The sequence below is a fragment of the Macaca mulatta genome, chromosome 1, assembly GCF_049350105.2.
Source record: "Macaca mulatta isolate MMU2019108-1 chromosome 1, T2T-MMU8v2.0, whole genome shotgun sequence".
Lineage (NCBI taxonomy): Eukaryota > Metazoa > Chordata > Mammalia > Primates > Cercopithecidae > Macaca > Macaca mulatta.
Window position 1 is genome coordinate 234,420,419 of NC_133406.1, and position 21,716 is coordinate 234,442,134.

The 21,716-nt window shown below is 54.4% G+C and overlaps 2 protein-coding genes and 1 long non-coding RNA gene across 8 annotated transcripts in view; 2 read left to right on the forward strand and 1 right to left on the reverse strand.

Moving 5' to 3' along the window:
* The window catches only part of ACOT7 (acyl-CoA thioesterase 7), a 192,508-nt gene that overhangs the window by 84,177 nt on the left and 86,615 nt on the right, over positions 1–21,716 (forward strand). For 3 of the 5 annotated variants that reach the window (XR_013408990.1, XM_077977866.1, XM_015141617.3), the window contains one exon: positions 21,222–21,339. Coding sequence is in view for 4 of the 5 variants with exons in the window: in XM_077977866.1 (XP_077833992.1) it covers positions 21,222–21,339 (118 nt within the window). In the remaining variant the exon portion in view is untranslated. Of the gene's footprint in view, positions 1–8,762; positions 8,909–9,754; positions 10,952–21,221; positions 21,340–21,716 lie in introns of those variants that run through there. The other 2 variants (XM_028840579.2, XM_015141668.3) reach the window with 2 other exon arrangements.
* Positions 1–21,716, forward strand: part of RPL22 (ribosomal protein L22) — a 251,157-nt gene that overhangs the window by 59,719 nt on the left and 169,722 nt on the right. The window lies entirely within an intron of this gene.
* LOC144336806 (uncharacterized) lies at positions 768–4,489 on the reverse strand. Its single transcript, XR_013409130.1, has 2 exons — positions 4,424–4,489; positions 768–2,190 (listed from the first exon to the last, which is right to left on the reverse strand). It is a non-coding gene; the product is annotated as an uncharacterized LOC144336806 (long non-coding RNA).

The window sequence follows — 21,716 nt, forward strand, 5'->3', positions numbered from 1 at the left end:
GCCACTGCGCCTGGCCAGATAGCAATTCTTCTGATCTGGGCAATGTAAATTGAAAACTTCCTGGAAAGCATTCACTATTCGAGATGCCATTAAGAATATTTGTAGGCCAGGTGTGGTGGCTCACGCCTGTAATACCAACACTTTGGGGAGGTCAAGGTGGGTGGACCACCTGAGGTCAGGAGTTCGAGACCAGCTTGGCCAACGTGGTGAAACCTCTTCTCTACTAATACAGAAACTAGCTAGATGTGGTGATATGTATGTGTAATCCCAGCTACTCAGGAGGCTGAGTCACAAGAATCGCTTGAACCCAGGAATGGAAAAGTTGCGGTGAGCCAAGATTGTGCCATTGTACTCCAGCCTGGGCAATAGAGCAAAAAAAAAAAAAGAAAGAAAAAAGAAAAAAAAGACAGTGGTTTCTTAAGATGGAATCTAGTCTTGATGAAGATGCTGTGAACATTGCTGAAATGACAAGAAAGTAATGGCAGTGGTGGGCCATCTGGAGCAACCCCTGCCTTCACGCTGGCTGCAGTGGGGTGGTGCAAGCAGTGGTGGCAGGAGCAGCTGTGGGAGCAGCAGTGGCAGCAGTGGGTCCCCTGTGCCCCGCATTCCCTGGGCAGCTGACTGTACTGCTCCCATCCTTGTGCAGCCAAGCGGGACCCGCTCCCAGGCCTGGAGACTTGCCACTCCAGACCCTGGCTCCGGGTCACAGCTCTCACCTGCTGTCACAGTTCTCACCTGCTGTCACAGTGGGGAGGGGTGTGCAGAGGAGACAGTCCCCGGAGCCTGCCCCTGGGAGTCTCCCAGAGCCCGCTGCCCTGGGGGCCACCACAGTGGGGCCAGGCTGAGTTGCCTGCTGGTGGGGAAGCAGCATGATTGGGCATGGAGGTGTAGGCAGAGAGGAGCCCCAAGGTGGAGCTGGGCCTGGGGTGATGCTGCACCTGCATAAGGAGCGTGGAGGCTGGGATGCAGAGCTTGGGTTATGCTTCAGGGCCCGGGGTGGGAAGTGGGAGCAGAATTCACTTCGGGGACCTGGACTGCGGTGTGGCCACTGCACCCACCTTGCTGATGGCGCCCTTCGGACTTTGGCCACCGACAAGCATAGGAGGGAGGCTGAATAGGGGCTGAGAACAGACTGGCACAAACAGCCTGGATGCCATGAACAGTGGTGGGAGACAGACAGGCTCCTGGGTAGGAGGGGTCTGGTTGGGGAAAGCCTGAAGCCTGGGGGCTGGCCAGCCAGTCCCAAGGACCAGAGGGGAAACTTGTGGTGCTTTTCCCTGGCCCATCCCTGGACCAGTCAGCACATGCTTCTTCCACTCTGAGGCCCATAAAAACCCTGGACTCAGCCAGACTAGAGTAGAGGACAGAAAGATGACAGGACGACCAGCTGCAGAGAGGAGCTACCCTCTTTGCTGAGAGCTGAACACTCATTGGGATGACCCGGCTGTGGAAAGGAGCTGCCCACTACGGGTCTCCTCTGAGCTGTCCTTCACTCAATAAAGCTTCTCTTTGTCTTGCTCACTCTCCATTTGGCTGTGTACTCATTCTTCCCAGTGACAGGGCAAGAACTCGGGACCTGCCATGGTGAGGCTGAAAGAGCTGTAACAAACGGGGCTGAAACATGCCCCTTGCTTGCCCTGTTGCCAGCGAAGGGAAGGAGAGAAGAGCTGTCGCTGTTTGGGGAGTCCAGACCTGGGTGCTCCCTGAGCCAGGGTTGTGACTCCCTCTTTGGGGCCCTGCAGTTCCTGGCATCACCCACCAAGCTTCCAGGCACCACTGCATTCCCCTGTGCCAGCTGGGCAAGCTGCTTGCAATGTGCTTGGTCCAGGTGCAGCCTTGCAGAGAACCAGCGCCTGTGCCAGCATCTGGAGTTGTCTGCCCTGTAGCGGCAGCTGGCGTGTCTGACTGTGCAGTAGCCAGACCCCACGCTCGCTCACACACTGCTCGCTGCTCCACACTAGGCTTGTCCTTGGCAGGCGTGGAAGCCCCAGGCTGGTAGCATAAGCCAAGCGCAGTCTGCCAGACTGAGTGGTTGGAACAAGCCCAGTGGGCCCCAGCAAAACTTGGGCAAAGGTGCCACAAGACACAGAGGTTCCTGGCCAGAAAAGGGACACCCCAAAGATCCCGTAACAAAAGGATTTAGAATATTCTGTAAACTTAGCTGATAAAATAACATAGGTTTTAAGAGGACTGACTCCACGACTCCACTTTTTTTTTTTGAGGTGGAGTCTCGCTCAGTCACCCAGGCTGGAGTGCAGTGGCGAGATGTTGGCTCACTGCAAGCTCCGCCTCTCAGGTTCAGGCCATTCTCCTACCTCAGCCTGCTAAGTAGCTGGGACTACAGGCACCCGCCACCACGCCTGGCTAATTTTTTGTATTTTTAGTGGAGACGGGGTTTCACCATGTTAGCCAGGATGGTCTCGATCTCTTGACCTCGTGATCCGCCTGCCTTGGCCTCCCAAAGTGCTGGGATTACAGGCGTGAGCCACCGCGCCTGGCCTTTTTTTTTTTTTTTTTTGCGATGGAGTCTCGCTCTGTCACCCAGGCTGGAGTGCAGTGGTGCGATCTTGGCTTACTGCAAGCTCCACCTCCTGGGTTCACGTGATTCTCCTGCCTCAGCCTCCCAAGTAGCTAGGCTACAGGCACCTGCCACCAGGCCCAGCTAATTTTTTTTGTATTTTTAGTAGAGACGGGGTTTCACTGTGTTAACCAGAATGGTCTCAATCTCCTGACCTTAAGTGATCCACCCACTTTGGCCTCCCGAAGTGCTGGGATTACAGGCGTGAGCCACTGCGCCTGGTCTGACTCCGCTTTTAAAAGTTCTACTGGGCTGGGCATAGTGGCTCACACCTGTAATCCCAGCACTTTGGGATTGCTAAAATACAAAAAATTAGCCTGATGCGATGGTGCACACCTGTAGTCCTAGCTACTTGGGAGGCTGAGGCAGGGGAATCACTTGAACCTGGGAGTTAGAGGTTGCAGTGAGCCAAGATCATGCCACTGCACTCTAGCCTGGCCGACAGAGTAAGACTCTGTCTCAAAAAAAAAAAAAAAAAAAAAAAGTAAGTTCTACTGTGGGTAAAATGCTGACAAACATCATTGCATGCTACAGGGAAATCTTTTTTTTTCATTTTTTTTTTTTCTTTTTTTTTTTTGAGACAGAGTCTCGCTCTGTTGCCCAGGCTGGAGTGCAGTGGCCGGATTTCAGCTCACTGCAAGCTCCGCCTCCCGGGTTTAGCCATTCTCCTGCCTCAGCCTCCCGAGTAGCTGGGACTACAGGCACCCGCCACCTCGCCCGGCTAGTTTTTTGTATTTTTTAGTAGAGACGGGGTTTCACCATGTTAGCCAGGATGGTCTCGATCTCCTGACCTCGTGATCCGCCCGTCTCGGCCTCCCAAAGTGCTGGGATTACAGGCTTGAGCCACTGTGCCCGGCCTTTTTTCATTATTATTATTATTATTATTATTATTTTATTTTATTTTTTTTGAGACGGAGTCTCGCTCTGTCGCCCAGGCTGGAGTGCAGTGGCCGGATCTCAGCTCACTGCAAGCTCCGCCTCATGGGTTTGTGCCGTTCTCCTGCCTCAGCCTCCCGAGTAGCTGGGACTACAGGCGCCCGCCACCTCGCCCGGCTAGTTTTTTGTATTTTTTTTAGTAGAGACGGGGTTTCACCGCATTAGCTAGGATGGTCTCGATCTCCTGACCTCGTGATCTGCCCGTCTCGGCCTCCCAAAGTGCTGGGATTACAGGCTTGAGCCACTGCGCCCGGCCTCATTATTTTTTAATTTGAGACAGGGTCCTGCTCTGTCACTCAGGCTGGAGTGCAGTGGCACCCTCACAGCTCACTGCAGCTTTGACCTCCTGAATTCAAGGGATCCTCCTACCTTAGCCTCTCAAGTAGCTGGGACCCCAGGCACATGCCACCATGCATAGATAATTTTTTAATTTTTACTTTTTATAGAGACAAGATCTCCTTTTATTGCCCAGGCTGGTCTGGAACTCCTGGGCACAAGTGATTCTCCCACCTCGGGCTTCCAAAGTGCTGGGATTACAGACATGAGCCACCGTGCCCGGCCCAGAGAAATATTTTGTGAAAAGAAGTCAATTGATGTGGTCAATGTCATTGTTGTCTTATTTTAAGAAACCGCCACAGCCATCCCAGCCTTCAGCATTCGCCATCCTAATCAGTCTGTAGGCCGGGTGGTAATCCCAGCACTTTGGGAGGCTGAGGTGGGCAGATCACCAGAGGTCAGGAGTTCAAGGCCAGCCTGGCCAACATAGTGAGACCCCGTCTGTAATAAAAATACAAAAAATTAGCCGGGCATGGTGACATGTGCCTGTAATCCCAGCTACTTGGGAGGCTGAGGCAGGAGAACCACTTGAACCCAGGAGGCAGAGGTTGCAGTGAGCCAAGATCGTGCCACTGCACTCCAGCCTGGGCAATAGAATAAGACTCTGTCTCAAAAAAAAAAAAAAAAAAAAAAAAAAAACCCACAAAACATATTAATCAGTCTGCAGCCATCGACATTGAGAAGACCCTCTGCCAGCAAAAAGAATACCATACCGAAGGCTCAGATGATTGTTAGCATTTTTTAGCAATAAAGTATTTTTAAATGAAGGTATATACTTTTTTCTTTAGGCATATTGCTATTATACACTTAATAGACTACAGCGTAACTTTTACGTGCACTGGGAAACCAAAAAAACATGTGACTTATTATAAAGTGCGGTGTATGCTTTGTTGCGGTGATCTGGAACCAAACCCGTAATGTCTCTGAGGTATGCCTGTGTGAGCCTGTGAAGCCTTCACCGCAGTCGAGACCATGAACAGGCCTGTTACCCTGCTGAGGCCCTCTGCTTCTCTGGTCCCTCCCTGCCGCCAGGCAATCTCTGATCTGCTTTCCGTCACTATAGTTTGTGTTTCCTCGAAGTTTATAAACATGGACTTGCACAGTATGTTCTCTTTTTGTCCAGCCTCCCTCGCTTAGCATGATTACTTGGAGATTCATCCACAGAGTTGCGTGTATCAGTCATTCATTCCTTTCTTTCTTTTTTTTTTTTTTTTTTTTTTTTGACGGAGTCTTGCTCTGTCCCTAGGCTGGAGTGCAGTGGCGTGATTTTGGCTCACTGTAACCTCTGCCTCCCAGGTTCAAGTGATTCTCCTGCCTCGGCCTCCAGAGTAGCGGGGACTACAGGCGAGCACCACCACGCCCCACTAATTTTTGTATTTTTAGTAGAGACGGGATTTCACCATGTTGGCCATGCTAGTCTCGATCTCTTGACCTCGTGATCTGCACGCTTCGGTCTCCGAAAGTGCTGGGATTACAGGCGTGAGCCACGGCGCCCGGCCAAACGCTGGGCTTTATTTTATTTTATTTTATTTTATTTTATTTTATTTTATTTTATTTTATTTTATTTTATTTTGAGACAGAGTCTCTCGCTCTGCACCCAGGCTGGAGTGCAATGGCACGATCTCGGCTCACTGCAATCTCTGCCTCCCGCGTTCAAGGGATTCTCCTGCCTCAGCCTCCTGAGTAGCTGGTATTACAGGCATGCACCACCACGCCCAGTTAATTTTATATTTTTAGTAGAGATGGGGTTTCTCCATGTTGGTCAGGCTGGTCTTGAATGCCCAACCTCAGGTGATCCACCTGACCTGCCTTGGCCTCCCAAAGCGCTGGGATTACAGGTGTGAGCCACCGAACCTGACCATGCCCAGCTACACCCAGCTAATGTTTTGTATTTTTAGTATAGACAGGGTTCCATCATGTTGGCCAGGCTGGTCTCAAACTCCTGACCTCGTGATCCGCCCACCTCAGCCTCTCAAAGTGCTGAGATTACAGGCGTGAGCCACCACCTGTTCATTCCTTTCTATTGTGCTGCATCGTATGGATAGACCACAATGTGTTCATCCGGTGATGAACGTTTGCATTGTTTCCAGTTTTGGGCTGTTACATGGAAAACCACTATGAATATTCATCTACAAGTCTTTATAGGGACATATGCTTTTATTGGTAAATATGAGTAGAAATAAATACTAGTACAGTGGCTGTGTTTATGGTGGGTGTATGTTTAACTATTTAAGAAACTGCCGAACTGTTCCCAAAGTGGTTGTGCCATTTTGTGTTTCCAGCTGCTGTAGACGAGAGTTTCAGTTCCTCCCCGCCCTCGCCAACATCTGGTGCAGGCTTCTAATTTCACCCATTCTGATAGGTGTGTAGTGGTATCTTACTGTGATTTTAATTTGTATTTTCCTAATGTCTAATGATGTTGAACATCTTTTCTTTCTTTTTTTGTAGAGATGGAGTCTCCTCTTGTTGCCCAGGCTGGCCTGGAACTCCTGGGCTCAAGTGATCCTCCTGCCTCAGCCTCCCAAAGTGGTGGGATGACAGGTGTGAGTCACTGCATCTGGCCTTTTTTGAGACAAGGTCTCTCTGTGTCATCCAGGCTGGAATTCAGTGGTGCAGTCTTGGCTCGCTGCAGCCTTGACCTCCCGGCTCAAGCGATCCTACCACCTTAGCCCCCTGAGTAGTTGGGCCCACAGGTACGCACCATTATGCTCGGCTAATTTTTTGGATTTTTGGTAGAGATGGGGTTTCACCATGTTGCCTAGACAGGTCTCCAACTCCTGAGCTCTAGCGATCTGCCCACCTCAGCCTCCCAAAGTGCTGCGATTACAGGCGTGCATGACCATGCTTAGCCAAAGGTCATTTGTTTTTTTCACATTGAACTCTGAGAGATCTTTCTGGAGCCTGGATGTAAGTTTCTGACCCTACCAGCTTCCTCTAGCATGAGGCGGTGAGTTTCGGTTGGGGAGAGGGATGTGGCCTCCCATTCTAGGGCGCGTCGATGCAGAGTTCTCCTTGAATTCTCTCTTCTGAGTGCCCTCTGATGCGCTGGGCTCGGTGTGCTTTTGAGTTCTAGGCGTCTGTCTCATTTCCTACCTTCTTGCTATATGCTTGGCTGCCTGGGCAGGTGTGGGAGGGATGGGGGAAGAAGTGCTGCCATCCTCTTGATTTTTTTTTTTTTCTTTTTTTTTTTTTTGAGATGGAGTTTCACTTTGTCACACAGGCTGGAGTGCAATGGCACAATCTCGGCTCACTGCAACCTCTTTCTCCTGGGTTCAAGTGATTCTCTTGCCTTAGCCTCCCAAGTAGCTGGCATTACAGGTGCCCACCACCATGTCCAGCTAATTTTTGTAGTTTTAGTAGAGACGGAATTTTGCCATGTTGGCCAGGCTGGTCTCGAACTCCTGACCTCAGGTGATCTGCCCACCTTGGCCTCCCAAAGTGCTGGGATTACAGGCATGAGCCACCGTGCCCAGCCCACCTCTTGACTTTTTAGCTTCCAGATGCCTTCGAAAGCTGCAGAAAACTGTGGGTCATTTCCCCGGAAAAGTAGAAACCAAACACAACCTCAAGCATGTTTTTAGGGATGCTCGCAGCCTACTGACCCAGTTCTACTTGGTTTGGGTTTAGAGATGGCACGGCTGCAGGTCTCTGCCAAGCTGTATGTGTTTTTCTTTAGACTAGATTTTGGGAGTGCCTTTCTGGGGCAAAGTGTTTCCAGTGCTCCTGCCATGCGTCACCCACATGGCCAGTGCTGGTGGAGGGAGGGGCCGCAGCTTCTGGCATCCGGTTGTTTGTAGTTTTTTTTGTTTGTTTTTGTTGTTGTTGTTGTTTTGGACAGAGTCCCGCTCTGTTGCCCGGGCTGGAATGCAGTGACGTGATTTTGGCTCACTGCAACCTCCGCCTCCTGGGTTCAGGTGATTCTCCTGCCTCACGTTGCCTGGTAGCTGGGATTGCAGGAGCACACCACCATGCCCGGTTAATTTTTTTTTTTTAGTAGTGGTGGGGTTTCACCATGTTGGCCAGGCTGGTGTCAAACTCCTGACCTCAGGTGATCCACCTGCCTCGGCCTCCCAACATGCTGGGATTACAGGCATGAGCTACCCCACCCTGTCTTGTTTGTAGTTTATAACAGCTTTCCTGAGCTGTAACTTAATGAAGTCCACCCTTTTTGATTGTACAATTCTGCGTGAACCTTAGTGGATTCACAAGGTTATGCAGCCACCAGCACAATTTAATTCCAGAACATTTTCATCACCCCCGGAATTAACCTGCATGCATTAGCAGTCACTCCCATTTCCCGTCCTCCAACCCCTGCCCCCCACCAGCCGACTTTCTGTTTCTGTAGATCTGCCTGTTGTGGACGTTTAATATACACAGAATCAGACGGCACGTGACCTTTTGCGATTGACTTCTTTCACCCAGCGTGGTTTCAAGGCTGGTCCGTGCGTTACTGTGGATCTGTAGGTCTTCATTTGTTATGGTCACATAATATCTCATTGTATGGATTTATCACGTTTTGTTTACCTACCCATCCATGGTGGACGCCGGGTTCTTTCCATCCTTGGGTGGTTGTGAATAATGCTGCCATGAACATTTCTAGACATCTCGTTTTGTCAATTAAAATGATTTTTAATTTAGTAGATGGGAAGTAGCACCTTGAGTTGTTTTACTTTGAGATTATGTGCTCATAAGGCTAAGCTATCTGACAAGTCCTCCCTCTTTGCGGGACCGTCTGGTTGTGGCTTGAACCTGTGTTGCTATGGAAGCCTGGTAGGTCCTCACTGATTTGGGGTGGGTGGTGGGCCTAGCGCACCTGGGCTTGGACCAGTTGGAAGGGTTGCTTAGGGAGGCAGCAATGCCCACCTGGAGGGATGAGGCCAAGTCCAAAGGGCACAGTATTGGGGCCCGGGCTCATTCCTTGAGTTCCATTTGGCTACAGCTTCTGGAGGGAGCCGACGGGAGACGTGGGGAGACGATGCTCCTGGTTTGGAGAAGCTTGTCACTAACCGTCCTCAGAAAGGAAGTCAACAGGGCCTGTTTTGGGGAGAAGGCCAAACAGTGAGTTGGGAGCTGAGAGGAACAATGGGCTATTTGGGGTCAGGGGAGGGAAGTGTATCTGGGAGGACCTGTCCTGTGTGCCAGGGTGGGAGGTGCTGTGGCTTCAAGACCCCTGGCCCTGGGATGCCAGCTACTCAGGATGATGGGCCTAGATGGGCAGCCAGGAGGCTGAGGAGGCTGACGGCCTGGGCCTGGGCCTGGACAGGCTGCCTGGGTGGGGAGGGCTCAGGGAGCATTTTCAGCCAGGGTTAGCTGCCAGGCTTGGGCCAGACTCAGCCCCCTGACTTACCCTCCAGGGAGACATTTTGGGTCAGTGGGATCCCTTTAGAATCCCCTCCTCTTTCAGCTTCTAGACATTAAACATTCCTGGGTGGGGGCAGCACCAGCCTCCCTGTGGGACCCAGCGTGCGTGGGGTTTGTAAGTTGAAAATGTCTTTCTCTTTCTTGTTGCGCATAGGTGAAAGGACTTACCCTTTAGGAATAATAATTTTTTTTTTTTTTTTTTTTTTTGAGATGGAGTCTCGCCGTCGCCCAGGCTGGAGTGCAGTGGTGTGATCTCGGCTCACTGCAAGCTCCGCCTCCCGGGTTCACGCCATTCTCTTGCCTCAGTCTCCCAAGTAGCTGGGACTACAGGTGCCCGCCACCATGCCTGGCTAATTTTTTGTATTTTTAGTAGAGACAGGGTTTCACAGTGTTAGCCATCTCCTGACCTCGTGATCCGTCTGCCTCAGCCTCCCAAAGTGCAGGGATTATAGGCATGAGCCACCGTACCCAGCCTCCTTTTGGTAATAATTTACTTATTTAACTTTTACCAGAGTGACTTCCCAGGCTCAGAAGCCCTCCAGCACTGCCTGCGGGCTGGTTAGATAGAATGTGGAAGTTTGATAAGGACCCTCTGTTCCAGCGGGAGTGGCTGTCTGCCTAATCAGCCCTCTCTGCCCTAACTTTCTCTTTCACAACTAAACGTGTGGAACTTGCCCAGAGGTTGGGGGCCAGGCCGGGGCGACCCACCCTGAGAGGCCCGTGGGTCCAGCCTGGTTGAGTCGGCTGTGTGGCCTGCGCTCTGGCTGGGGACTTTCCATTTCCCTTGCTGGTCACAGGATTCCTGGGAAAGCAGCCCTGGTGGGGGCAGCATTGTGGGAGGTAGTGGTGATAACACATCCCGCCTCCTGCACTGGGCCCCCTGTAGCCTGCACCCTGGCCTCGTGATTGTTTGGCCTCTTTCTTTCTGACACCCAGTAGAAGGGGAGGCAGAGTGAAGAGAGTACAGGTGCGGGGGCACAGGGCCCACAGGTAGCAGCTGGCAGCCTGAGAGCCTGCGGGAGTGGAGGAAGGGTAGCGGAGTTGCTGGGCCCCAGGACAGGCAGGGCACCCTCTGAAGCGGGGGTTGGAGGGAGGAAGAGGGGGACAGGGGAAGGACAGGGGTGTGGCCTGAGGAGCGGGGAGGCTGGACCGCCTGTCCACTTTGCTTCAGCCAGGGAGCTGGCCCTTGGGACAGGCTTTAGTTGCCAGCTCCATCAGCAGGATGCAGGCTTGGACCTGTTGGAGTCCTTGTTGGCCTGTGACCTTCCTCCCCTGTGTACATTTCAGGGAGCTCTAGAAGGCGGCAACAGGGCCAGGCCTGGCTGTGGCTGAGACCCTGGAGAAAGACTAAGGGGCTGTGTTGTGCCCTGTCAGAGAAGGCAGAGCCTCACAACCGCTTCCCTGAGGCTGCTCAGCAGCGGCCCCTCTGCCTTCCTGATCTCCTGGCACGGCAGCCGGAAGAGCTCACAGAATTACTTCTTCTGTAATTATTTATAAAGCAAGGTTTCTATGACGACTGGTTTCTGGTAGACGCTCTGGATTGGCGAGGCAGCCTCTTCCTGGCCAGATCGGGCAGCTCAGGAAGCTGGGGGTGGGGGGTGGTCCCCACCAAGCCCGGTGTGGCGGGGAGCTGGGACAGTCCTGGGTCAGGCAGGGACTGTGTGATGCTTCCCGCTCCCTCGCCTTTCTCTGCATCTGATCCTGGGATGTCCTAGCCACCATGGCTTTCCAGCTGAGCAGGTACTGCCAGTCATGGGCATGTCCGGGTCGTGCAGGGGCCACTGTGGGTGGATTGTTTGGGGACATTTGGAGGGGAGGGTTGGGTAGAGGGAACTCGGCCCCTGTGCCCAGCAGGCTGGCTGGTATCATGCAGCCAAGAAGGGCAGTAGGGCACCCGCCTGGCCCAGCTCTTACTGACCCCCAAGGTTAGGTGGTCAGCCGAAGCTGGGACAGGAAGTGCAGGCCTGGGTAAGCTGGGAGCCCCTGACAGGGACAGGGCACTCCCCTGCCTGCTCTAGTCCCCGGGGAGAAAGGCACCTGGTTTTCTTTCTGGCCTTGCTCCTGAGGCTTCCCTCTGCTCCTGCCAGCTGGGCTGGGTTCGCTGCTGGGTTTGCTGCAGTTTCCCAGCGCTGCTGAGCTTCCCATCTGCGGTGGAGGGGGCGCTGTGGGCTGCACAAGGAGCCTCCTGGGTCAGTCCCCTGCTCCTGGCCAAAATGGAGGCTGGGAGTTCAGGGCCATTGTCGGCCTCTTCCCCTGTCCTGCTTGGGGGCCTGGAAGTGTCGCTGGAACTTTCCTTGGCCCAGCCCTTCCTCCCACGCTTCCCTCTTCTGGGATGCAGTGGCGTGTCTACAGGTTGAAGGAACTTCGCCGGAACTGCCTTAGGCAGCAAGTCAAAGAGGAGAAGCAGGGACTGGGCGCGGTGACTCACACCTGTAATCCCAGCACTTTCGGAGGCCAAGGCAGGTGAATCAACTGAGGTCAGGAGTTTGAGACCAGCCTGGTCAATACGGTGAAACCCCCATCTCTACTAAAAAATACAAAAATTGGTCGGGCATGGTGACGTGTACCTGTAATTCTAGCTACTTGGGAGGCTGAGGTAGGAGAATCGCTTGAACCCGGGAGGTAGAGGTTGCAGTGAGCTGAGATCACGCCACTTCATTCCAGCCTCGGTGACAGAGTGAGACTCCCTCTCAAAAAAAAAAAAAAAAAAAAAAGGAGAAGCAGGGCTGCTTGAGCTTCCATTTGGCAGAGTCCCCCATGGATAGAGGAGGCGTTTACGTGTGCCTCTGCCTGGACTTTGAGGCCCCATGCTCATCCAAACACCTGTTTTGTCCCTCAAGGCTGCCTGGTGTGAGGCCCCCGTCTCCCCATGCCATAAAGAGACCCGCTTCTCCTTTTCTTCCAGGAATGGCAACCCCTGTCCCTTGTCTACTCCTGGCCAAGGCAGCCTCTGCTGAGCTCCTGCAGGAAGCTCCGAGTGTCTGCGGCCCCAGGTGGTGGCTCCCAGCCATGAGTGGCAGCTGCGGCCCCATGATCGGGAACAATCTGCCCAGACACCTCTGTCCCACCCAGCTTTCCAGCTGAGGTGAGGGTGGAGCACGCGCACCTGGTGCTTGACCTCGGCTTTGAGGCCTTTGTCAGAAGGGGGAAGTAATGAGCACCTGCCCTGCAGGCCCCGTCCTGACCCACCTGGACCCCAGACCCCTACCTGGCTGTGCACCTTCAGGTGGGCACTTCAGCTTCCACTGTGGAGTAAAGGAAGCAAGGCTCACCTACCCCTGGTTACCCTGGGTTTCACGCAGTAATGTTTTCATTTTAACACTGACTTTTTTTTTTTTTTGAGACGGAGTTTTGCTCTTGTTGCCCAGACTGGAGTGCAGTGGGCGCAATCTCGGCTCACCACAACCTCTGCTTCCCGGGTTTAAGCGATTCTCCTGCCTCAGCCTCCCAAGTAGCTGGGATTACAAGCATGTGCCACTACGGTTGGCTAATTTTGTATTTTTAGTAGAGACGGGGTTTCTCTATGTTGGTCAGGCTGGTCTCAAACTCCCGACCTCAGGTGATCCACCTGCCTCTGCCTCCCAAAGTGCTGGGATTACAGGCGTGAGCCATCACACACGACCATGAAAGTATAGTCATCGCCCTTTTTTTTTTTTTTGAAACGGAGTCTCACCCTGTGGCCCAGGCTGGAGTGCAATGGCGTGATCTCGGCTCACTGCAACCTCCGCCTCCCAGGTTCAAACAATTCTCCTACCTCAGCCTCCCAAGTAGCTGGGATTACAGGAGCCTGCCACCACGCCCAGTTATTTTTTTGTATTTTTAGTAGAGATGGGGTTTCACCATGTTGGTCAGTCTGGTCTCGAACTCCTGACCTCATGATCCGTCCGCCTCAGCCTTCCAGAGTGCTGGGATTACAGGCGTAAGCCACTGCGCCTGGCCAGCACTGACATTTTTATGTCAGAGTCAGAGACACTGGTGGCACTCCCAGCTGGCCGTGTGCTGGGCTGTAGAAGGGGCAGGCAGGGTTCAGTGCCCTGCAGGGCTGCTGCCAAGGTCACTGCACAGGGGCCTGTCCGGGGCTGCCCAGGTGTGGGTGGCGGGTGCTGAGCAGGGCTGAGGGTGCTGAGCTGGGCTGAGGGGTGCTGAGCGGGGCTGAGGATGCTGAACTGGGCTGAGGGTGTTGAGCGGAGCTGAGGGCGTTGCTGCTGCTGCCTCGAGGCTCCGCTGTGCCACTCAGTGCTGCTTTCTTTGGGAGCAGCAGAGGCCGCTGGGCATGGCCACAAACCAGGTGGTGGGTGACAACTGGAAGCAATTTCCTCAGGCTGGAGACCCAGCGGTGGGCAGGGCCACGCTCCCGTCTCTGCCTTCATCTTCATCTGGACCTCCTGTGTCTCATGTCGAGATTTCCCTGTTCCTAATAAGGACACCAGTTGTTGGGTTAGGGCCCTCCCTAAGGCACGGCGACCTCATCTTGATTATATCTGGATGCAAAGAACTCTTTCCAAGTAAGGTGACATTCATAGTTTCTGGGGTTCTCAAACATATCTTTTGGGGGACACAATTCAACCCAGTACTCAGGCTCCACCCAGGGCACAGGAGGCATGGCCAGCCCTCAGGGTGTCTGCTGCGAGGCCAGGGGACAGGAGCAACTCCTCTCTCTGCCAGGCTCCCGTCGATTGTTCCAGGCACCCACCCTTTCCACTCCGGGAATGCATCCCCTGCCTCACTCCCACTGCAGAACAGGCTGAGGCTGTCCTGCCGGGCGGTGGGCTGGGCCCCAGGGCGATGGGCTGGACCCCAGGGCCGCTGCTGCAGGCGCTCTTGGGATGAGTGCTGGCCAGCCTCTGGTGTGTGATGAGATCTGAGTTTTGAGCTGTGCCTTGAAGCATTTTCTTTTTTCTTTTCTTTTTCTTTTTTTTTTTGAGATGGAGTGTTGCTCAGTCGCGCAGGCTGGAGGGCAGTGGCGAGATCTTGGCTCACTGCAAGCTCCGCCTCCTGGGTTCAGGCCATTCCCCTACCTCAGCCTCCCGAGTAGCTGGGACTACAGGTGCCCGCCACTACGCCTGGCTAATTTTTTATATTTTTAGTAGAGACGGGGTTTCACCACGTTAGCCAGGATGGTCTCGATCTCCTGACCTTGTGATCTGCCTGTCTCGGCCTCCCAAAGTGCTGGGATTATAGGCTTGAGCCACCGCGCCCGGCTGAAGCATTTTCGAAGACCACTGATTAATTTGAACGGGTCGAGATGGTTTAAAGGCATCCGAAAGACACAGAGGCATCTCACCGAGGTCTCTGCTCAGTAGTTTGTTTCTTCCTCTGGGGGCCATGGAGGCCTCTGGTTTCCCACACCTCCTTCCTGGAATGGTCGTCCCTGCACCCCGGGTGGTCACCTTGCTCCCATGAGTGTGTGCCTCGCTGTTTTTCACCTGACAGCTGGTCTCTGAGAAGGTTCCTACTCCTCGTGCAAGGCTGAGCAATATTCCGATGTGTGGCTGTTACTTTTATGTCCTTATGTGGACATCTAGGCGCTGGCACGTGTCCTGTGTTATACATGGCTGTGCAGTGAGTACCCTTGCATGTGCTTGGTTTAACCATGTGTGGAAACAGCTGTGGGGTAGATTTCTGCGAGTGGAATCCTGGGTCAGGGTGTCCCTGTGCCTCTGGGGTTTGGGAGGGTGGTGTCGGGTGCCCTCTGTGAGGGGGTATTGGCTTACACTCCCCTATTCGTAAATGGTGCCCTGTCCTTCACAAAGGGCGGGTCAGACGTTGCTGGGACAGGTAGAACAGTGGGAAGGGCCAGGTGTGCCTGGTAAACAGCAGTGTTCTGGCAGGTGCAGCTCTGAGCCCCGCAGGGCAGTGAGAGTTGAGGTGGAAAAGTTCCAGATCCCTGAGAGCTCTGGATGCCTTACTAGGAGGTTAAGTCTTTATTTTGTCGATAGGAAGGGCCCTGGAAGGTGTGGATAAAGGAGTGACTTGGCTAGACTCCTGCTTAGGAAGAGCCACTCCTGGGGCTGTGTGCGGTCAGGGCTAGTTAGGATCTGAGCCAGGGCAAGAGGCGAGTGCAGAGGCCATGGGGGCGAGGGGCCAGTGCAGAGGCCATGGGGGCGAGGGGCCAGTGCAGAGGCCATGGGGGCGAGAGGTCAGTGCAGAGGCCATGGGGGTTGAGAGGCCAGTGCAGAGGCCATGGGGGTGAGAGGCCAGTGCAGAGGCCATGGGGGTTGAGAGGCCAGTGCAGAGGCCATGGGGGTGAGAGGCCAGTGCAGAGGCCATGGGGCCGAGGGGCCAGTGCAGAGGCCATGGGGGTTGAGAGGTCAGTGCAGAGGCCATGGGGGGTGAGAGGCCAGTGCAGAGGCCATGGGGCCGAGGGGCCAGTGCAGAGGCCATGGGGGTGAGAGGTCAGTGCAGAGGCCATGGGGGGTCTAGAGGCCAGTGCAGAGGCCATGGGGGGTGAGAGGCCAGTGCAGAGGTCATGGGAGGTGACCTCCCCAAAGTGTTTGATTGGTTCCTGGGCTTCAGCCTCCCCAGCCTCCCCTCCTTTCAGGATGGATCCAGACTTTGTCTCAGGCCATCTCTTCTTCATCCCCTTTTGGGCCATGCGCCAGCTTTGTGGGGTTGCTTTCTGTTTCTAGAGCTCGCCGGGCACTCCTGGCCTTGGGCCCCGAACATTCCCTCTCCTCGTAACCTTCTCGGACCTCTGCTCCTGGCTCACCCTTTAGGAGTTGGCCAAGGTGTCACTTCCTCTGGGAAGCTTTCCCGGAGATCAGGAGGAGTGGCACCCTTCTGGGAGTGGCACCTTGACCCATGTGTGCTCAGCTTCCTCAGAGCCCTCATCATCAGCTGGATGCCACTTCCAGAGGGGACACCAGCCAAGAGTGGGGCGGCTGAGAGGGGGTTGGCAGCATCTGCGTCCATTAGCCTTGGGCCCCAGCACCTGCCACTCATGCTACAAGGACTGGACAAACATGGTTCTGATCTTGGACAGGAGCAGCTGGAACAGAAAAAGGGCGGGACTGTGGGCGCGGGTGACATTCCAGACATGCAGTCAGCCCAGGTGACTGGCTGTCAGGACCCAGCAGGTGGAAGATGGAGTGGGGGATACTCGGGGCCAGGCCCAGAGAGAGAAGGCAGCCACGTAGGAAAGGTCCCACCCCAGGCAACTTTCTGTCTTTCCTTGAAATTTCTGGGATCAGAGGAGGGCTTAGAAGTGCAGGTTAGTGTGATGGGGGCTGGGGGAGGAATAACATGTCAGACTCAGCCGCAAACAGTCCTCCAGAACGGGGCCAGGCCTGTGCCGCTGCCCGGGCTGGCCTGTGTGGTGTTCACGTGTCTTTATTTTTAGATAATTTTTAACCCCAGGAATCCTAGAGATAGACAAATGTCTGTCTGTCTGTCTGTCTCTCCTTCCTTCCTTCCTTCCTTCCTTCCTTCCTTCCTTCCTTCCTTCCTTCCTTCCTTCTTTCTTTCCTTCCTTTTCTTTTCTTTCTTTTTTTTTTAGACAGTCTCACTCTGTCGCCCAGGCTGGAGTACAGGGGCGTGATCTCAGATCACTGCAACCCCCGCCTTTCAGGTTCAAGCAATTCTCCTGCCTCAGCCTCCTGACTAGCTAGGATAACAGGCATGTACCACCACGCCCTGCTAATTTTTGTATTTTTAGTAGAGATGGGGTTTTACCATTTTGGCCAGGCTGATCCTGAACTCCTGACCTCAAGTGATCCGCCCCCCTCGGCCTCTGTAAGTGCTGGGATTACAGGTGTGAGCCACCTCGCCTGGCAGCCAAATATATTTCTTTCTTTCTTTCTTTTTTTTAAAAACATATATTATTTATGATGTGCAGTCCCTATTCTAAGCACTTGTCCCATTCACTTCATCCTTACTCTATGTCTAGTAAGTACACTACCCCCATCTTCTGGATGAAGAAACTCAAACAGAAAAAAAGTTAAATAATCTGTCCAAGGTCTTGCAGCTGCTAAGTGCCAGAACTAGGATTCAAAGCCAGAGAGTCCAGTGCCAGGACTACGCTCCCACCTTCTGCTCCGTTCTGCAAAGGAGGAGAGGTATGAAGTCCACATGGTACGCAGGGACCAAGAATCTGCTGAGTTGCTGGACAGCAAAGGGCAAGGTTGTTTACTTTTTTTTGAGATGGAGTCTCGTTCTGTCGCTAGGCTGGAGCGCAGTGGCGCAATCTCGGCTCACCACAACCTCCACCTCCCGGGTTCCATTCTCCTGCCTCAGCCTCCTGAGTAGCTGGGACTACAGGCATGCACCACCACGCCCAGCTAATTTTTTTTTTTTTCTTAGTAGAGACGGGGTTTCACCGTGTTTGCCAGGATGGTCTCGATCTCCTGACCTCGTGATCTGCCCGCCTCAGCCTCCCAAAGTGCTGGGATTACAGGCGTGAGCCACTGCACCCGGCAGCCAAATATATTTCAATTTTCCTTTTCTTTTTTGAGACAGCCTCTCACTCTGTTGCCCAGGCTTGAGTGCGGTGGTGCAATCATGGCTCACTGCAATGTCCTCTTCCCGGGCTCAAGTGATCCTCCCGCCTCAGCCTCTCTAGTTGCCACAGCACCCAGCCTGTATTTCAGTTTTTTAATAGTAAAGAGGGGCTGGGTACGGTGGCTCATGCCTGTAATCCCAGCACTTTAGGAGTCCGAAACAGTGGATCACCTGAGGTCAGGAATTCAAGACAGCCTGGCCAACATGGCAAAACCCTGTCTCTAGTGAAGATACAAAATTTAGCCAGACATGGTGGTGCGTGCTTATAATCCCAGCTACTCAGGAGGCTGAGGCAGGGGAATCGCTTGAACCCAGGAGACGGAGGTTGCAGTGAGCCGAGATCGTGCCACTGCACTCCAGCCTGGGTGACAGAGTGAGACCCTGTCTCAAGAAACAAAAAAATAGTGAAGAAGAACGTGAACTGCTTTCGGTACCCGTGTCTTTATTAGAAATGGGAAAACAAAGTCTCCAGTGAGAGGCAGCTGCTTCCCTGGCTCCTCTGGCTGTCACCCCTGCCTGCCTGGAGATGGAGGCAGTCATGGACCCTGTCCTGGGATGGACACGCTTGGCCTTGGCCAGGCCATGGGGCAGGGCCTGAGAGAGTGACAGAGCTGTGTATGGGTCCTGGAGGCTGGCTGGACCCAGCTGCTCCTAAGCTGTTTGGAAGGAATGAGGGAGGTAGGGAGGGGAAGAGGGAGGGGCCAGGTGTGGAGCAGCTGGTTGGGAAGGAATTCCAGCTGAGGCGGGGACTCACTGACTCACTGGCTACCCCGGCTTGGAGGGAAGGTGTCTGATTTGGGAAGAGGGAAGGGGTGAGTGAGTTGGGCTTTGGGCCTCATGCATTGGAGGTGACAGCACAATCCCCAGGCAGGAGTAAAGTCCTATGGGGGAGAGTTGTATCTGACCTTAAGGGCAGGGGCTGGCTTCCTGGGTGGTCAGTTGGGGAGTTAGGATGGTCCTTGGTGCAGGACCCGAGGTGCCAAAGAAAGGTGGCCAGGCCTGTGGCAGCCGGCTGGTATGCAGTCTGCAGTTCCTGGCATGTACTCCTGATGGCACAGCGCCAAGTGCCGAGTCCTCACTTTGTTGCCAGGTGTCTCTAGGCTCTTCCCCGGGCCTCAGGCACTGTCCCTGGCCTTCTTTTTTTTTTTTTTTTTTTGAGACAGAGTCTTGCTCTGTCTCCCAGGCTGGAGTGCAGTGGCCACATCTCAGCTCACTGCAAGCTCCGCCTCCCAGGTCTACGCCGTTCTCCTGCCTCAGCCTCCTGAGTAGCTGGGACTACAGGCGCCCGCCACCTCACCCGGCTAGTTTTTTGTATTTTTTTTAGTAGAGACGGGGTTTCACCGTATTAGCCAGGCTGGTCTCGATCTCCTGACCTTGTGATCCGCCCGTCTCGGCCTCCCAAAGTGCTGGGATTACAGGCTTGAGCCACCGTGCCCGGCCGGCCTTCTGTCTTAAAGGCTACCCGCTTATCTGTCCTGTCTCCGGTGCCTGCCGCATGAAAGCACTTCCTCTGCTGCTCTGCAGCCCTTGGCCCGCGCCTCCTCTCCCTGGCCTTGTGTCATTCCTGGGAGCCAACCTGCTGTGTGTGGCGCCACTTCACAGATGGACAAAGTGAGGCCTGCAGCGGTCATTCAGGCTGCTGTGGCGGGCGGCTCTGGTGCTCCTGGGAAACGCTGGGCTGATGTTTCCTCAGTGTCTAGAACCAGGGGCTGGGCCCTGCTCTCCGCACCCACCCACAGCCTTGGCTGGTGCCTCCAGGACAGGCCTGTGTGGAAAGGGACCCTCTGCCCCCCCTGCAGCTGGTGCAGGGAAGGCCCTTCCTACTAAGTGGAAAACAAAGGGAAGAGGTTGATAGAATCATTTTGTGACTTATAATTGGCTACCTGGTAACTCAGATGAAAAAACCCAAAAACCTTTCATAGAGTAAGTTCAATTTTTAAAAACAGAGGTATTTCAACGTGAACACTCGAGAAGCCAAATGAGGCTCCTTGGGTGCTCTGGGGATCCCCTGGCCGCCGTGTGTCACGCCGTGCTTCCTGCTCCACAGGCCGCTGTCCTGAACCTCCTGTGGAACCTCGGGCCCTGCCTGACCTCAGGGCCAGAAGCCAGTTGGCCTAAATGGCCTTGGTTTGCATAATAGACTCTCACCCAGGGTGGAGGGGTGACGCTGGGGATGGGCAGCTGTCGGTCGCTGGAGGACATCCGTGGTCATTTGCTCTAGAAGTGTCATCCTGTGGCCAGAGGTTGGATTTCTTGGAGCTTCCAACTAGGTTGGCTAAATACTTACCGCAGAGGGAAAACTTCTCCTGGTTAACGTGTGGACTATCTACCGTGTGGACTATCTACCGTGTGGACTATCTACCGTGTACCATGTGCCAGCACTGTCGTGGGGTGAGCACGCAATCTGCATGATCTCCCACAGTCACGTGAGGCAGTGCTATCTCAGTGCTGTCGTTCTGCCCATTGTACAGATGAGCACATGGAGGAGTGAAGGTTCTGACAGCTTGCCCAGGTTACTCAGCGAGTAAGAGCCAGAGCCAGGAATGCTCTCAGGGGAGGGACTTGCTCAGCCTTGGAGCCGCTAGAGGAGCGGGGAAGAGATGCAGACCTGGGGAGACACTGCTCCTGGGGCCCCCACACTGGCCAGCAGGGCCGGGCAGGCTGCACAAGCTGCAGGTGGGTGCTGTACCCTGGACCTGTGCCCATTGCCTGCCACTCATCTCCAGGCCTTGGCCTGTGAAGGTGGCTTTCATCAGTCAGGTGCTGTCTGGGAAGATGCCAGGCAACTTGCCCTGGTAGGACTGCCAAGCTGGCTTGTTGGGATTCCAGAGATTTCATGGAGCTCCCACACTGCCAGTTCTCACAACAAGGATGAAGTTGTTCCTCTTTGGGGAAGTGAGGTGGCGTTTTCGTTCTTTTGGACCTAGGAGAGCTCCCTGCCCTCAATCCAGGGCCTGACTGCACACTGCCCTCCCGGGACCCGCAGAGGAGCTCAGCGCGCAGCGGGCGGGCGCTCACCTGCTGACAGGGCCTGGGGTCTTGAAGCTGTGACTCATATCTAGTTCTCAGAACAGCCATGGCTACCTGGTTCCTCTGGGACTCCTGATGGGGGTGGTGGCGGTCCTGGGAATTTGCTTTTCACAGTCTGTGTTGGTCACTGGGAACCCCAAGGGCTGAGTCGCCACCTCCTGCCCTGTGGCTCTGCTTAAAGGTCTTTACCATCAGCCCTTCCCTGCCAGGGCAGGCCGGGGACCTGTGGCTTCAGGGGGAGAAAGTGCCCCTCTGCCCTCCTGCTCTGTCGTGGAAACAGCATCTCAGGCCCCCTTCTGTGGCCTGGCAGATGGCGCCGCACCCTGACGAACACACCACCTAGGAAGAGCCCAGACATGGAGAAGGTTCTCTTTCCTCCAGGAGCCATCGAGCCCTTTGGGGACCTTCTCCCCTCCTTGGATTGTGACAGTTGCATGAATGGCATCCTCTCCAGAGGCCTCATCCTGCTTCTCCTCTGCCCTAGGATCATGCGGCCAGATGACGCCAACGTGGCCGGCAATGTCCATGGGGGGACCATCCTGAAGATGATCGAGGAGGCAGGCGCCATCATCAGCACCCGGCACTGCAACAGCCAGAACGGGGTAAGGGTGTGGGCCCCATACCTCTGGGCCCTGGAGGCCGCACTAGTATGGGTTCAGGACAGGAGTTCCCCGGGGAGCCAGGCCTGCAGCCTTCCCTCCCCTTGTGCACTGGGCCTTGGGAACTTTGGGCCCAAGCAGTTCTGTACCGGACCCTCAGAGCTATGCTTGGTTTTGGCCTCAGCCAGGAGGTGTGGGAACCCACCAGAGATGAAGCGTCAAGCAAGCTGACAGGCCCTCCCTCCACCACTGCCCGCCATGCCGCGTCCCCTGCCAACCTGGGCCTGATCAGAAGCATGCCCTGCCTGCGTGGGGTGGACTTCATTGCAATGGCCAAGAGCTGAGGCATAGGGGCCACACAGCAGATGTAGGGGAGGTCC